Below are 15,227 nucleotides of genomic sequence, written 5' to 3'. Positions count from 1 at the left end.
ACAGGGGACACTGCCGTGTGTTTGTCTCCACTCTGAGGATTGTGGTTTGCTGAATCTCATCTGGCTGCCTCATGGCTGGCCCGTTCTATCTAAGCTCCCCTAGTCTTCTACTGGATGGGTCTTTTTTTTGGTTGCATCAGCCCCGTCAGCTGTCTCTAGTCCTACATGTCGTCCTCCGGTATGCGCTGATGGTTGGTTTTAATGGGACTTTCATGTGTGTGGCGTGTGCAGTAATTGTTGGATGGGATGTAGCTATAGTAAATCAATTTGTCGTATGAGTAAAATCTGCTGAGTGCCTAGGTTCACGGACAGGTCTGCGGCCGGCTTGTCTTCTGTCTTGTCTTCTCTCCTAGAGTTGCATATTGCTCCAAACGGGCAGTGATTTCTTGCTGTTGCAACAGATTAGGTGCAGAGGTTCTCCGTGGGGTAATTCACTCAAATCCTTTTTCTATGAGAGCTGACATTTGACTGACATGACAAATATCATCAGAAGTTGTGCGTGGCAAAGTCAGTTTAAGACAAATGGTTTGACACAATGTCTCAAACAGTCATGTGAACAGCATAGCTACTATGACAGTCTCCACTCCCATCTTGTCTGGATGAGACCCGTGTCACCCTCATTAATCCTCTCCACCAACAGATGATCAGGGCATATTCATGGTCCAGGACAAGGGTTTGACATTTGGGGCTTACAGTAAATGTTGCCTATTTTCAGAGAGTGGTTACAACCCATCTTCACAACCCCATGTGTGCCTCTGGGTTTCAGGGGTGGCACGGCTGGAACAGGATATCAACCTGACCACCACAGCCCAGGGCTGGAGCACACAGTAGGGCTTGGTAAACACTCAGTTAGGCTTCACCAAGTGGCCTTAGAGAGGAGGAAATGGCATCCAATGGTGTTCAGCTGGACCATGTTTATTTTCCTGCTGCGGTGCAACAGGGCCTGAGCTGCTAAACAAGAGTGTGTGTGTGTACTGTATGTGTGTGAATGTGTATGTGTGTGTTGCAGGGTAGGGGGGGGGGGGGCACAGGCAGGAGATTGGAAAGAGAACAGAGGGTTGTTATTCTTGTACAAGCTTGGAGCTCAAATTGATACTTTATTGGGGGTTGTAGGAAAAAAAAGTGAATTTATTTTCTTTTGCAAAGTCAGAAAAGGTCAGTTGGGCTGGAGTGAATTAGGATGACAGAGAGAGGCAGAGGATGCTGGGTAAACGTTTGTTTTCCCCCGCTGCCTTGGCCAGTGTCAGGCTCATGAAGGGCAGGTATACAGCACTCGAGAGCCTGCCAATTAACACCCTCTGCAGCCGCCACCACCCAGGACGCCTCATAAAGACTTACCCTATGGTGTCTGTCCCCGTGCTTCCAAGAGCTTTATCCGTGGCCGAGCCTCACACAGCTGTTAAACTGGCGGGTTTTTAAGCAGTGCCGACAGGCCCGGGAGTTCATAAAGATTTTCTCAGCAGTGCTTCCTGAGGAGAGATGGAGACCGAGCAATCAATGTGCCAGACCTTGCTCAGAGACAGCAGATAGCAGCGCCACATCCCCCCCGTCTCCCTCTTTCTACTTCTCCTTCTCCACTTCCCCCACCCCCCCTCCCCCCATATTTGTGCATGTGCAAAGAAGTACTGATTGTGATGGTTGGGGTCGTCAAACAACAGGACAGGATAGCTTGCTGTGGACTTGGAAGTTGGGACGACTTCATCTTCCAATCGTGAGGCTACCCTGCCTGACACATACCTACTGCTGACATTTCAACAGCTTTGATTCATATTTTAAAAGCTTCAGTGCATCAGAACTGTACTAATCTTAGTTAAAAGGCAAGGCACTGTACACCGATTTCAGCTTGGTGGCCCACTGACTTTCTGGCGCACATCTCTGTAAAGGAGAATCAATGCAAGCTGTGCAATGATCGATCGCATTATTAAAAATGAAACATGAACAAATATATATATGTGCACTTGTCTATGTACACAGTACCTCTAGATAATGATTCTGACCGACGTTTTCAAGTATATTTGTGTTTCTCTACAATATTTCAGATTATCTGTTTGAATAATCTCTCAAATTTTTCGATCGGACAAATAAATGATATATATTGGATCACATTTTTCCCCAAGTAGATTATCAAGGCCTATTTTCCCAGTCTGTATCTCTGTTATTTTTTGCTGCCCAAAGACAGGAGATTTGAATCATATCATTTTTTTTATTCACATCAAATCTGACGTAAGCATCGTCCTCGATAACTCTGTTGGTACAAACCTGTCTTATCTAAGATGAACCCTGCTCATTGTGAATGAGGAGCTCTGTCTATTGTGAAAGTCGAAGTGACTGAGCAGATAAAGATGGAGGAGTTTAGCTGACCATCTGCTGAACAGTATTGGTGGCAGATGTGTCTAGCAGATCACACTAAAGTCTTGGCATTTCCTCAGGATGGAGATATGTATTTTTGAAAACATGATTTGCCAGAGAAATATGCTTTGTTCATATAATTCACATGGTTTCAATGATGGAACTTATGCATATTCAACTGTAAACCCATAACCCTTGCCTTAAGCATATTGACATCATGACTTCAACTTGAGCATGTTGAAGTTGAGAGATCTGGTCACAAATGTACAGTATGTGTGTTGTCAAATGAGTCTACTTAAACTCTCACAAACAGCCATTATTTGTGAACAGGACAAGTGTTATCACTTGGAAAAACAGCAAGTTGTATTCTGACATTTGAGGTCAAACTAGAAAAATGTCCTCAGCAAAGGGTTTGGTCTGTGGTTTGGGAGGGTGTAACGTATTGAATACTTGGCAGACAGTGTGATCTTCTGTCACAGTGTCAGAAAATGTAATATCTATAGATCAACGTTACATCTGGGGTGGGTATTTCAGGCTAAGAGTTTAGAATTTAGTGTAACCCCCAACCAATCATAATGTCCGTACTTTATGTTTATTGAACAAAAGGCAACATTTAACTGCTATTTACTTTTCACTAACTCACTTTGCTTTTATTTGACACTTAAAAAATCCTAGTTTTAGTTTCAACACGTCATCTGTGTCCAAATTGGTACTGTTAGCTGTACCCCTGACTGACTGTGCCTTCACTACCCTGCTTAACCACTGCCATGGCAGGCTCCCGTTGAAATGTCCTCCATTGTACACCGTAGACTCTGGGTAACATTACATGGGCGGTGCAGGCAGTGGCAGGCGCGAGGACAGAGGCTCCAGTTCACTCTGAGGGGAAAGATATCACTGCTACAGTAGACGGCCTTGCCCTAGCTGGTTTATTTGGTTTTGTTCAGTTCTGGTGTGAAGTGATAGTTCCTACACATAGTGTTCTTGTTCACTCGTCTTCTGTTCCAGGTTTGGCAAGAACGCCACGTTGAATACAGACTCCAGGGGGGGGGGGTCACTAGGAGGAGCGTGGGGGGGTGGGGGGTGGGGGGGTGGGGGGGTGGGGGGTGGGGGGGCCATTTGGACTGAAGCAGTTAAAGGGTGAGGGGTGTTTACAAAATATGTTTGTTCTGGAAAGTTACCTTAGATACGACTACAAAACCAATACTGCCTTTATTCTCATGTTTCTTTGTTAGGCATTGCTTTCAAAAAATAATAAAATAGCAATCTTTCAATTTTTGGTTGCAATTCTCTAGGCCAGGTGCATGTAAACAAGGACCGGTATATTATAATTGCACTCAAGTTCCTATTCACCCATGTGCTAAACCTGCCTGTTGAATCTGTCCTTTGACTTGGATGTTGAAACTCTCAGCAAATATCGACATGCTCAACTCAAAAAGCAGACACGATTTGATTGGTTGGTGGGCTTCAGTGACATTCACCACAGTGGTGAAAAATACAATCGAGGAAGAGAGAGAGAGAGAAATAGGGAGAGAGAGGGGAAGGGAGAAGAGAAAGGGGGAGAGACTCATTTGATTTCACCTTCTGCTGTGCACATGTGCTGAGAGAGGCTGAGAGACCATCCGCTAGATGGAAATTCTCCTGCTCTGGCCCAGCTGCAGAATGACACTTCAGATGGCTGTGCTTCCCTTTGTACAGCCCTCTGGAATTAGCCCAAAACCACAATGGCATCACATCAGAAAAGACGGCAGGAAAGTCAGACTTTATTATCTGTCGCTGTGGAAATATTTGGAGTGGAGGGGTGAGGCCCCTTCGTCGGTAACCTGCAATTTATTAAACATTGCCCAAAAACAAGAGCAACGTCAAGTATGGGTCATTCTGTTGGTTTAGTTTCAGACTACCTGTGTTAGGAGAGGGGCTCAAAAGAATAAAAAAATAAAAAATCTACTTAATCGTCAACTGAGTCAACTTTCGCGTTGAAGAACAGCAGCCACAGACTAAGTAGCACAGTGGGAAAAACTTTTATCAAAATCTGTTTTTGAGTTTCGTTTCCCCTCAGAGACACTTCAAAAGAAAACATCTTTCAGTCTGTCTGATGAACGATTACCCATCTGCCAAACTGAAAAACCATTTTGAGGACCACTTAATTACAGGGGAAAGAATGGATGTCTATAAATAAGCATCATTATGACTACTCTCCTCCTGCAGAACATGATCTGCAGGCAGAATAATGAAGCCAGCGTATTTTAGATCCTGCAACAGGCTAAGTGCAGCGAGAGGAAACATCACAAGACTCTCTAAATATAGTCCTGGAGGAGCTGCTACTTTACACGGATAGTTCTGGAGTTGTGCTCCATTCCAGACAGGGATGAATTGGTTAGAGTCATTAATGTGATACAGTATGAAAAGTATACAAGTGTGTGTGTTTGTGTGTGTGTGTGTGTGTGTGTTTATGTAGAAAGTTATCCCTGTTGTTTGAACAGCAACAACAGACAATCTCAATAAAAAGAAATCTCATGAACGCGCATGTAGTAAACAAGAAAATATTAATGAACCACAAATACACTTTTGCTAGAAATAGAGTATTCCAATCATATATCAGATTTGATTATCATATTCCAAATCAAGCCGACTGATTTGCACCCAAAACTTGGCAGTAAATATTGACAGGGGTCCAAATTCACATATTGTCCGCATGGCAAAACTGTTCTTCTCTTTGTAAATTGGCTCATCCTACCCCGCTCTCCCCCATGCTACAAATGCCTGTTCGGGCCTTGGACACAAAACTTTTCTTAAATTTGTATCCCAGTCTCACTCTCTTGATGAAACTTTGTTTTTATTAGAACCGAAACAAGAGATCCTTTTTTTCTCTCTCTCTGCCTTCTACCAAACAAGTCTCACCAGCTCCTTGTTGTTGTTTGTAAAAGGGCCGCCAATTGATCTAGTTTCATGAGTGTGATGCTTGAATACTTGAAAATAATGGCAGAAAGGCTTAAATAAGTGTTTGGAATATGGTACAGAAGGGTTATGGTCGTATTCCAACCGCTTCCTGAGGAATGTTTTGCTGCAACATGTCCCTGTCAGTGAGAGAACCCTGGGAGCAAGGCCACGGTCCCATTCAGCCCATTGTGTGTTTGAAACAAGGAGCAGGCATAGCAGTCAACTGAACACGATGTAAAGCAATTGTGGCCACAGTGACTACTGGACTCCCTTCTTCTGTTGTTTCCAGCTGGGCTCTGGCCATTGTGTTCAAGTATTCAACCAACACACTCATGAAACTAGATAAATGGATTATAGGGAGTTTGGATATACTGGCAGCATCTTCAAAAACACAAGGGACTTCTTGGGTGGGGGTGGGGGGGGTTATAAGACAGTGACTGTGTGAGAAGAGATGGCCTGGGTTTCCCAAAAAAGACAAGACAGTGATAAACTTTCTTCTCCGGTCACTGGTCTGTCGGTCTCTCACTACCCACTCACATACTCTGCCATACTGCACCATTTAACAGCTAAATGAATGAACTGCCACACTATGATACAAACCAGGCAGCATGGGAAGAAGGTAGTTGCTCAGTAACAAAAGACCCTGTTTTGTACGGGACCACAGCTCATGACAGAATGGTAAATTGTGTGAGGGTCAACAGCATATTGTTTTGCGAACAGTATACAATTTGCATAAAGTTTAATCTTTATCCTTTTTCATCCCGTCATCTGTGTGCCCTACGAATGCGCTACATATTGCTGTTAAAAGGTTTAGGAAAATTCTGAGCTAAAAGAATAAATACACTTTTGTGGTTAAGCATATCCTAACATTTTGTTCTTGTTTTTGATTATACTTAGATTTATCTTATTAACATAATTAGGCTGATTTTCACATTCTATCAAAAGCTTTAATTAAAATGACATTATTATAATTTACGGCTATACATTTACCATAGACCATCTATATTTACCTTTTTAATTCTTGCTTCGTCTTCTTTTATTTCAAGGTCTGTTTTTTCCCGTTCTTGTGGCCTGAGGCAACGTGAGGAAATTGCTGGAAGTGACAGCCTAATTATGGGTTCCAACCCTGTTTATTACTCATTAGACAATTCACTGTACATCCAGCGCTAAATGAATAATTTTGTATAAATTAAGAAACACAATATTATGGCCCCAAGCTACAGCCTCTACTAACCTCACGCTGGTTTGCTACAAAAGAAATAATGGGACACCGGGAGGTTATTCAATTTCAGGCACAAAAGCTCATGAAAAGACGTGATGTGCAAATGGCGGTGGAAAGATGAAATTTGCACACCTGCCCCGGTTTAATGGACGGACAACCCTTTCAGTGCATCGGAAGATTTCAGGGTGAATACCCTGCCTAGTTGACTTGGTTGAGGACTACTGCATAACCACGATTTTATTTGTCTCCATTTAATGCCAAAACACGCAGCTGTTATTTATTTATTAATAGATTAGATAGATTGAAACCAGATTTCATGCCAGGTATTATTTTTTAAATTATTATTCGATAGGCATACCTTCGCCTGTATAACGCCTATGGCATTGTTTTCCCCCACAGCGCATACAACGTGTGTTTGTGTCTAGTGTGAGTAAATAAAGTTGTTTCCGGTGTTGCCTAAACAGTTGGTCATTTGACAGAAGGTGTAACTAACACATATGACCCCAGACCAAGCAGAGCACCTCGCTGACCTCTGTTAATTTTTCTACAGACTCTTAACAGCGTGACTGTCCAGAGAATGGGCATCGAAGTGCCACAGATTTCTGCGCTTGATGCTAAATAGGCTGTTAGGCTGGAGAACATATAATGAAAATTAAGTCCTTTAGACCCCAGCATTTTGATGTGTTGACGCCGGCCCATATGGTAGGCCTAACTATAACTGTTTGAATATATCAACCAAATATTTCCTCTCTGTGACATTTTTATCCCAATTTGACAACAAAACATGCCACAAAGCTTCTCACCTTGTTGTCGCTAATAGGCCCAGGCTATTGGTAAAATCAATAACTGCATTTTAAGTACCCAAGTGTAGCATATAAATATTAAGGATTTTTATTACTAGCCTATATTATTATTATTTTGAAAGATTGGTGCCTTGTGTCACCTGCCAGTAACTACGGGTTTGGCTTCTTTCGTCCTTAGGCCTACAGCCCATTCCAACCTCATAAGGCCTATTCATTTTTCATAATTAATGTTATTGATTAGACTAATATATTTATATCGTATTTATTGCATAGTTCGAGAAGCATTATAGTCTAAGACGTTTTTTCTTAAATTAAGGCACAGCTCTATTTCGTGTTACAGGGGAACTCACTCAGAAAATCTGGTTTGCCCATAGAGGTCGCTGCGATCTTGCAAATCAGATATGTAGGGCCTACTTTGCCATTCCACAGGTTCATCCACTTGGTCTGAGGACTAAAGGAGTTTTAGCAGTAAACCGTAAAGACATACTATCATGTCAAATGTTCAAATTATCTTACGTAAACTAGACGTCAAGGTATTTATATTGTTCTTATTATTTTACATTTTTATATTGAAAAGGCCTAGTAGCCTAATAGTAGCCTATTAGCACCTACAAGTCTAATCGGTTTTTGCATTATAATTAACAATAGACCTATTGGTAGGTTATTGCAATTGTTCTTATTACTGGTAAGGGCCTATTATTAATATTCAAACAAAATATTGTTTTGACATCCATTAATCCATTTTACAATGTGGTTTGCATCAACAGATCCAACATGGATGACTAAATCTTTATTTGCTCATTATTACCAATGCCTATTAGGCTTTTGAACGGAATCAATACATGTTCCTGGTCTCTGATAGGACAGGCCTCTTCATAGGCTAATGATATCACACAGAACAGAACGGACCCAAACACTGACCCTTCTACAATGTCAACGTCCGCTATAACCTCACAAAATTAATAATTTATTATCGAATCGAATTCTCTTTCTGACAGATTAGATTTTAACAATTTGATTTTGTTTGGACAGGGCGTACCCATATTATTACTTAATGACGCACACAGCTGCTGCTGTCCATTTTCTGTCACCAACAACCATCTGGCAACTTATTAGCACCTCAATGCATCGACGCTGCCCCCATTTAACGGAGGAAAGTTGAATAAAATTAGCCCAGAAGAGAGACGCAGACTTCCCAGAACATTTTCTTTCCTTCTCTTCTTACCCACAATCTCCATAGGACGAATGTCGGGATTTAATTCTTCACATCAGCAGCTAGTACTGATGAGAACATATAGGCTCCTGTAATAGCCTAATAATATATACAAATTGGGATCATAACAATATGCGTTACCAAAATACTAATCATCTGTTTAAGACGACCATTGTCCTTGCTAAATATTAACACAGAAACGAAATGTGTGTATTCTTTGGTTTTCTCTATAATTTCATTTAGTTTATTAGGCAAAATATACGATCTGGACAAATTCCGTCAATGCGCTATTTACAAATTTAAATCACTGTATTTACATAAAAGAGGACACCAACACAAGACAAAATAAAAAGCTTATCAAATGTCCCAGGGCAAACTGGAGGGAGTAACATAGGCGCGAGTATAGGCTACACAACTATAGAGAAATCCACCCAACAGGATTTATCAAATTACGCCATTTGCTCTGCATCGACTGAATGCTATACGCTGAATTAAGTTATTTTGCATTGTCCATTTATGAGTGCGTAAAGTCATTTCGGGGCATTATGTCTTGATCAAGCTGAGGACAGTGCCGTTAGAACTCGTTGCGTGGCATCTTGCTGAGTCCTGGTGCTGTAAAGAAAAGAGAACTGTGTCAAAATAAAATCGTTAAATCTGCTTATTGCTATTGGCCTATTCAATTGAACAATTTGGTCTCTGACCAAACTCACAACTGAAACGATTCTAATATGTTTGGCTTTCATATGAAATGTCGACCTTTTCCTATTTCCAAAGTATATGTCAAATATATCATTAAAAACTCAAATGCACTCAAATGCACTCAGCTCGCATAAAGGCAAGTAAGAAAAAAAGGCGGTATAAGAAAGGGCCTTGAAATGATGACACTCGAGACTGAGGAAACTTGCAAAAAAAAAAAAAAATGCTAGAACGCTCCCGTGGGTTCTTGTCTTCCCAAGGGTCTTTAGGAAAAGCACATATCCCAGACAGGTCCCGTTTTACTCGGTGACTTGATAAGTAGCCAGCCTCCTGAGAGAAGGAATTAAGGGGGAGGGCTGGATTCGAGACCCCATGTCACCCACAAAGTCACAACTATTTCTTTAGAAGCAAGACCCATCTTTTTGACTGACGGTGTGGAAAAGAACAAAACACTCACACTCAACCCTACTGAAGTCGAAATAGCCGCGTTTCCACCTCTGGAACCTTCCCCAGAAGATTCGGCAAATGTGTTCGCTGCACCATAGGCGATAGAAATATAGGCTAATATAAATATAAACTTTGATTTAGCCTAATGTCATATAAATAGACCTATACATTTCACGTTATAAAAATATTCTTCCAAAATAGCTTGCAAAATATTTGGGAATTGGCCTACACTTTGTCTTTGCGGGTCACCGATTCCAATATCTGCTGGATTTTGTATCAAAGCTTAATAAGGCCTGGACATAGTCGCTGATCCATCTATCATATTTTATTTTGTTGTCCATGTGTGTTATGTGTGCTGGGCGAGAAGGGACCAACTGCAGACGCAGCACGAATGTATAGGCTACATGTATTTGCTTGCAGCCGCAGAATTTTGAAAATGGCGGTTGAAATACTTGTATGCCGCTGCAAGTATTCGACCAATCAGAAATGTTCAGCACTACAAGCCCCACCCCAAAAGGTCCAATATTTTGGAAAGTACTAACCCCGAGCAAGCTTCCTGGACTCAATTTAGACCTTGGTTCCTTGTTCTCGGGTAAAGTTCTTGAGGTGGAAACACGGCTCATTATAACAAGGTGTGTTGCGATCAGTTCATTAGGGATCTCTAGGGCTTTACACATCACAACTGTTTAGGGAAGTAGAATGAAAAATAACCCAAACTAGCAAATGGACCAATTGTGTCTGTCATTTTGAAATAAAGGTTTGTTAGACAGTTATGCATTAATGTGAAAATACACCTCTGCTCTACAAATATTTGTAATGTGCTGTATGCTTTAGCATTGCGGAAATTTCTCACCTGTCATGAATTGGTCGAAATGAAGACTTCAGAGGCTGTGTTGGAGGCGAATCCGTTCTTAAAACATTTTCATGATCTACAAAAAAATAAATTTGAGAAAATTAGACTTAATTTACTTATTTTCCTTAGTATTAAATATTACGCTAAAAAAGTGTATACTTAGACAGTTAACATTGTTTTGGTGTGTGTGCATGCCATATGAGTGTTTGCATTACTCTACCCATTTTTATCCATAGTTTTGCATTTGGAATAACTGAAAATGCTCTGTGTTATGTGCAAAAAAACAAAACAATGGCCGCTGCATACCTATGTGTTTTGGACTGAGGTCTTGAGAAGCTTTCTCATGTGTTGCCACCGGTGAAACCACCACCGACGCCTGATGCTGCACTGGTAGGTGGTGATTGTGATGATGTTGATTTACTCCCAGAAATGACCGCACGTTCAGCAGGGAATTTTGTCCCAAGAAAGCGCTGTTTGTCCAGTTGTGGAACTTTCCAATCTGGCAAGTGTATAGTCCATGGCTCGGCAGAAAAGCTGGGTGTTGAATCTGGGGTGAGGTGTGAGTAGCAGGCCCAGAGGGAGATGTGGGTTTCTGTGAACTGTCAGGACTGGTCGCTGTCTCAGCTAAGGACCATATTTTGGGTTTATTGTTCACTGGGAGTTGAAAACTCCCTTGTCTGTCAGGGGACAATACTCTGGTGTTGTTGCCACCGGAAGGTTCCTTTCCCACAGAAATGCCATTCTTTGATTTGTCAAACGCCTCATGCGCCTGCAGTGCAAAGTCTCGTCTTTTCTCTAAGCTGTCCAGCTCCCCGCGCTCCCTGCCTTCGGATTTATCGTCCTCGTCCTCGTTGCTTTGATCTCCGTCATTGTCGTCAATCTTGTCTATATCTATGCTCTCCAAATCAATCTCCTCCTCGTCTTCATTTTTCTCCGCATCCCCTTCATTGTCGCTGCCAAATATGTTGCCGTCTTCATCCTCTTTACTCCTCGCTCCCCATGTCACCTTGTTCTCCTTCTTCAGTCTCCTCCTGGCGTTGGCGAACCAGGTAGAGACCTGTGTCAGGGTCATCTTGGTGATAATGGCCAGCATGATCTTCTCTCCTTTGGTGGGATAGGGGTTCTTCCTGTGTTCATTCAGCCAGGCCTTCAGTGTGCTTGTACTCTCCCTGGTGGCATTTTTAGGCCTGGCTGGATCTCCATACTGAAACTGGCCATATGGGTAGAAGGCTGGGGATGTGTGGGCAGCAAAGCTGGCTGGATGGACACCAGGACTGTCCTTTAGGTCATACTGGGAACCCTGAAGTGATTAAAGCAAGAGAGATGGGTTAATTAGGTATATATCGATTTTAAATAAAAGACAATGTTACATGTTTTGACGTTACAAAATAAAGTTGCTAAAAAGTTATAATACTTTCAAATGCTGCTGATCATGTTGGCTTGTTGATTCCCAACTATTCTAGTTGGGACTCATTTTGCAGTCAACATGACATATTCTGTGGATTTAGAATCACAACCCAACTAGGATGAAAACTATTTATTAACACTGGTGGGGAAAGATAATTTGTAATGATCTGATCTCGTTTCCGGTGGTGTGAATTAATCCAACCATGAGGGGTCTAATATGCAGCCCGTAACCGCTACCGCATTTCATATTAAGTAGGCCTAAAGGCCTCAACACTTGTCTGACTGCATGCATGTCCCTATTAAAAATGTATACTTTCGTAAAAAACACATTTTTATTAAAGCAATTATACACCTAAAAGTATCACATAAATAGTATGTAGATAGACTATATAATTAAATATGAATCTGTCCTCTTTCCTCCGAAGGTATAAAGGCTCCCCCTCAGAACAATAATTAGGCTATATTTGTCCAAAGTGACAGTTTAGAAAACGAGTTATTTGGACGCCGAAACTGCAGACAACAGTGTCGTCTAACATAGGACTACTCAATAGGGCCAATTGCACTTGATAATTACATTATTTATTTGGAATGTTCGACGAAAATAAAATGCATTTTATAACAATTAAATATGAGAAAATAGAAAATTGTGTTTACTCAATAGTAAACTTTTAGCTTAAATTCTCCTAGTAATTATTAGGCTACACAAGTGTCAAACAATGTAGTGTGAAATAGCCTATGTAGACAACAATGATTATGTGTAACGTTCATGGCAATAATAATTATGTGTAACGCTTATATGTTGTTGTTAAACATTTGTTTATAGCCAAGGAATAGCCTATTTCCCAATCGCAAAGTAGAGTAATTACTGGCAAAAGCCATTTAGTTATTATAATTCAGCCAAAGTAAAACATTCGAATTTAAATAATTCTACAATTTATCATCACTTTGAAAACAGTTTTTGTTGGACCAGAGGTTAGTCTAGTTGCATTCACTATGAATAAGTATCGCTGTGAATCCATGCTCCAAAGTAAACATTGAATCCGTAAAACGAAATGCCAGGCAAAGGATATTTTTTTCATATTTCAAAATATTCCTTTAATATCCTATAACTTGCAAAATAGCCTACCATTTACAACAACATTTGACCAACAATATGACGAGTACACTTTACTCATCCCATTTAGAAGTTAAACTTTCGGCGAGCGCAGCAGAGGCTAGACTACTGGAAGACAATATAGCAGTCGGATTTGAGAATGCTTTTTCCACACAGACAGACTCTACACAGACTGTACACTGTGTAGGCTTCATCCTATGCACAGTTAACTTAAGGTAATGTAAACAAACAAATATCGTTATTAACATCAGCGAAACAGACACTCACCATTTGAGAGAAAAGAGCCAAGTCAGCGCTGGTGTAAGGCAAGAAGGCGCTGTAGTTATGGGCTGCATACGGGTTGGCGTACATGCCCAACACCGACGTTACTGCTGCAGCCGCCGCGGATGGGTTTCCCGCAATTTCAGTGCTACCTCCGCGGGTTGAGGGAGTTAAGACCCCCGGTCGTTCACCTCCGTACACCGCTTGGGAGGCACTTAAGTACTGAGGGTAGCCCAACTGGGGGAAAGACATCTCCTCCACCGAGTCGTATAAGCCCAAAACCGTGCGTAAAAAAGGAAACCGAAGAATGAAGAAGTCAAAGTGAATGTGCTCAAACAGCACGGTCGTACTATAGGTAAGAAACGGTTCTGCCCTTCTTAAATCTCAGCTTCTCTCTTTTGCAGCAAGTCCGTTGGATGTGATCTGATCAACAATTGAGCTCCAACTGACGTGCCTGCCCCTAGGTCTTGGGCTGATCTCTCAGATACAATTTGAAGTTGATGCTTTGATTGGCATCCTACTTGAGCTGCAAGCTCCTCCTCGTTGGGGCATGTGGCGAGAGCATTGGTTGGGGCCACTCTCTCAGTGTTTGGAGTATTGTATGTTAAATGTTTAGCATTAGAGTCCATTCACTGAAGCTTTGATTGTTGTATGACAACCTGTCTACACGATTTTACAGCTGTCCGACATCGCGGAAATAAACCCGATAAAACATGGAACTTACTCTGAATAGCTACAAATTAGTAATTAACAAGCGAAACAAAAACTCAAGACTGCAGATGTAGATCTCAGATTGGTTGTGGAGACGATTACGTTTTTCTGCCTTAAGAAATAATTAGTGTCCAAAAATAACATTTGGTTGCATGCAGGTTACTTTTTCCTCTCTGTTTCTTTTCTACACTTACATTTGGTGAGAAGTCTCCAAGCGAGGTAGGGATCTCTGATGTTCTAGTTTATTTAAAAGGTTACTAAACTTAAATTAATATTTTACTCTTAGTTTTGCATCAAACTGATTTGGTTTATAACTACTATTGCAATATATTGCATGCTGTTTTGCTATTTATATCCTATTACTGTATAATACAAAAACATATTTGTTCACTTCATTGAAGCATGCCTATTGTTTATATTAAACATTAAAACAACACGGATAAAAATATAATATATATACTCCGTCCAGCTTTGTTTTTCTTGCAGACATGCTTGAACTTAATTTTCTTGTTAAGGTTCTATCCGCAACACCCTCGCTTTGTGTATGGGGAGAGAGAGAGATAGAGAGAGAGATAGAGAGAGAGGGAGAGAGAGAGAGAGAGAGAGAGAGGGAGGGAGGGAGGGAGGGAGGGAGGGAGGGAGGGAGAGAGAGATAGCGAGAGAGATAGCGAGAGAGAGAGAGAGAGAGAGAGAGAGAGAGAGAGAGAGAGAGAGAGAGAGAGAGGGGGGGGGGGGGGGGGGGGGGGCTGTGTTTACTATCAGAAAGACTTAGACCAGAGATAGTTCAAACAACAGAAGCTGTTCACTTAAATGTCTCCATGTTGAAAACCAAAAGGAAGCCAGAGGACAAACGCGTGGAAAGTTGACCAGTGGTTGGAAACCATGTAAAGATTTTAAGCGCCGGTGTTTCATTTACAATACAATTATTGGGACATATTCAATCAGTGCTCATCATTGAAAATTAAGTTGTTGTTAGCTGATAACTTGTTAAAGGGTTCTCTAACAAACAAAATGGCAAAAAGCAGCTAACGCACCTGTCAGTGAACAATGGGGATATTAAAAACATAGAAACATTTATAGAATAAATAAATTAGGCTATCATGAGAAAATACTTACTAGCATAAATAATACATTCACATGTCACACTCAATGATAAAAAAAAATACAAAAAGTAATTGAGTAATATTTCCCATATTTCTAAATTGTCATGTCTA

General features: G+C 41.1%; 1 protein-coding gene across 1 annotated transcript; it reads right to left on the bottom strand.

Annotated features, from left to right (window-relative positions):
• Positions 1-8,740: 8,740 nt before the first annotated feature.
• irx1a (iroquois homeobox 1a) lies at positions 8,741-13,778 on the bottom strand. Its single transcript, XM_047036000.1, has 4 exons — positions 13,309-13,778; positions 10,827-11,820; positions 10,521-10,596; positions 8,741-9,136 (listed from the first exon to the last, which is right to left on the bottom strand). Exons 1-4 carry the CDS (start codon positions 13,552-13,554, stop codon positions 9,079-9,081), a joined length of 1,374 nt encoding a protein of 457 aa, XP_046891956.1. The 5' UTR covers positions 13,555-13,778; the 3' UTR covers positions 8,741-9,078.
• Between the last annotated feature and the right edge of the window lie 1,449 nt (positions 13,779-15,227).

This window comes from Hypomesus transpacificus, chromosome 2 (genome assembly GCF_021917145.1).
Source record: "Hypomesus transpacificus isolate Combined female chromosome 2, fHypTra1, whole genome shotgun sequence".
Lineage (NCBI taxonomy): Eukaryota > Metazoa > Chordata > Actinopteri > Osmeriformes > Osmeridae > Hypomesus > Hypomesus transpacificus.
Note: the sequence above shows the minus strand (reverse complement) of the source record. Positions and strands in the feature narration are given on the sequence as shown.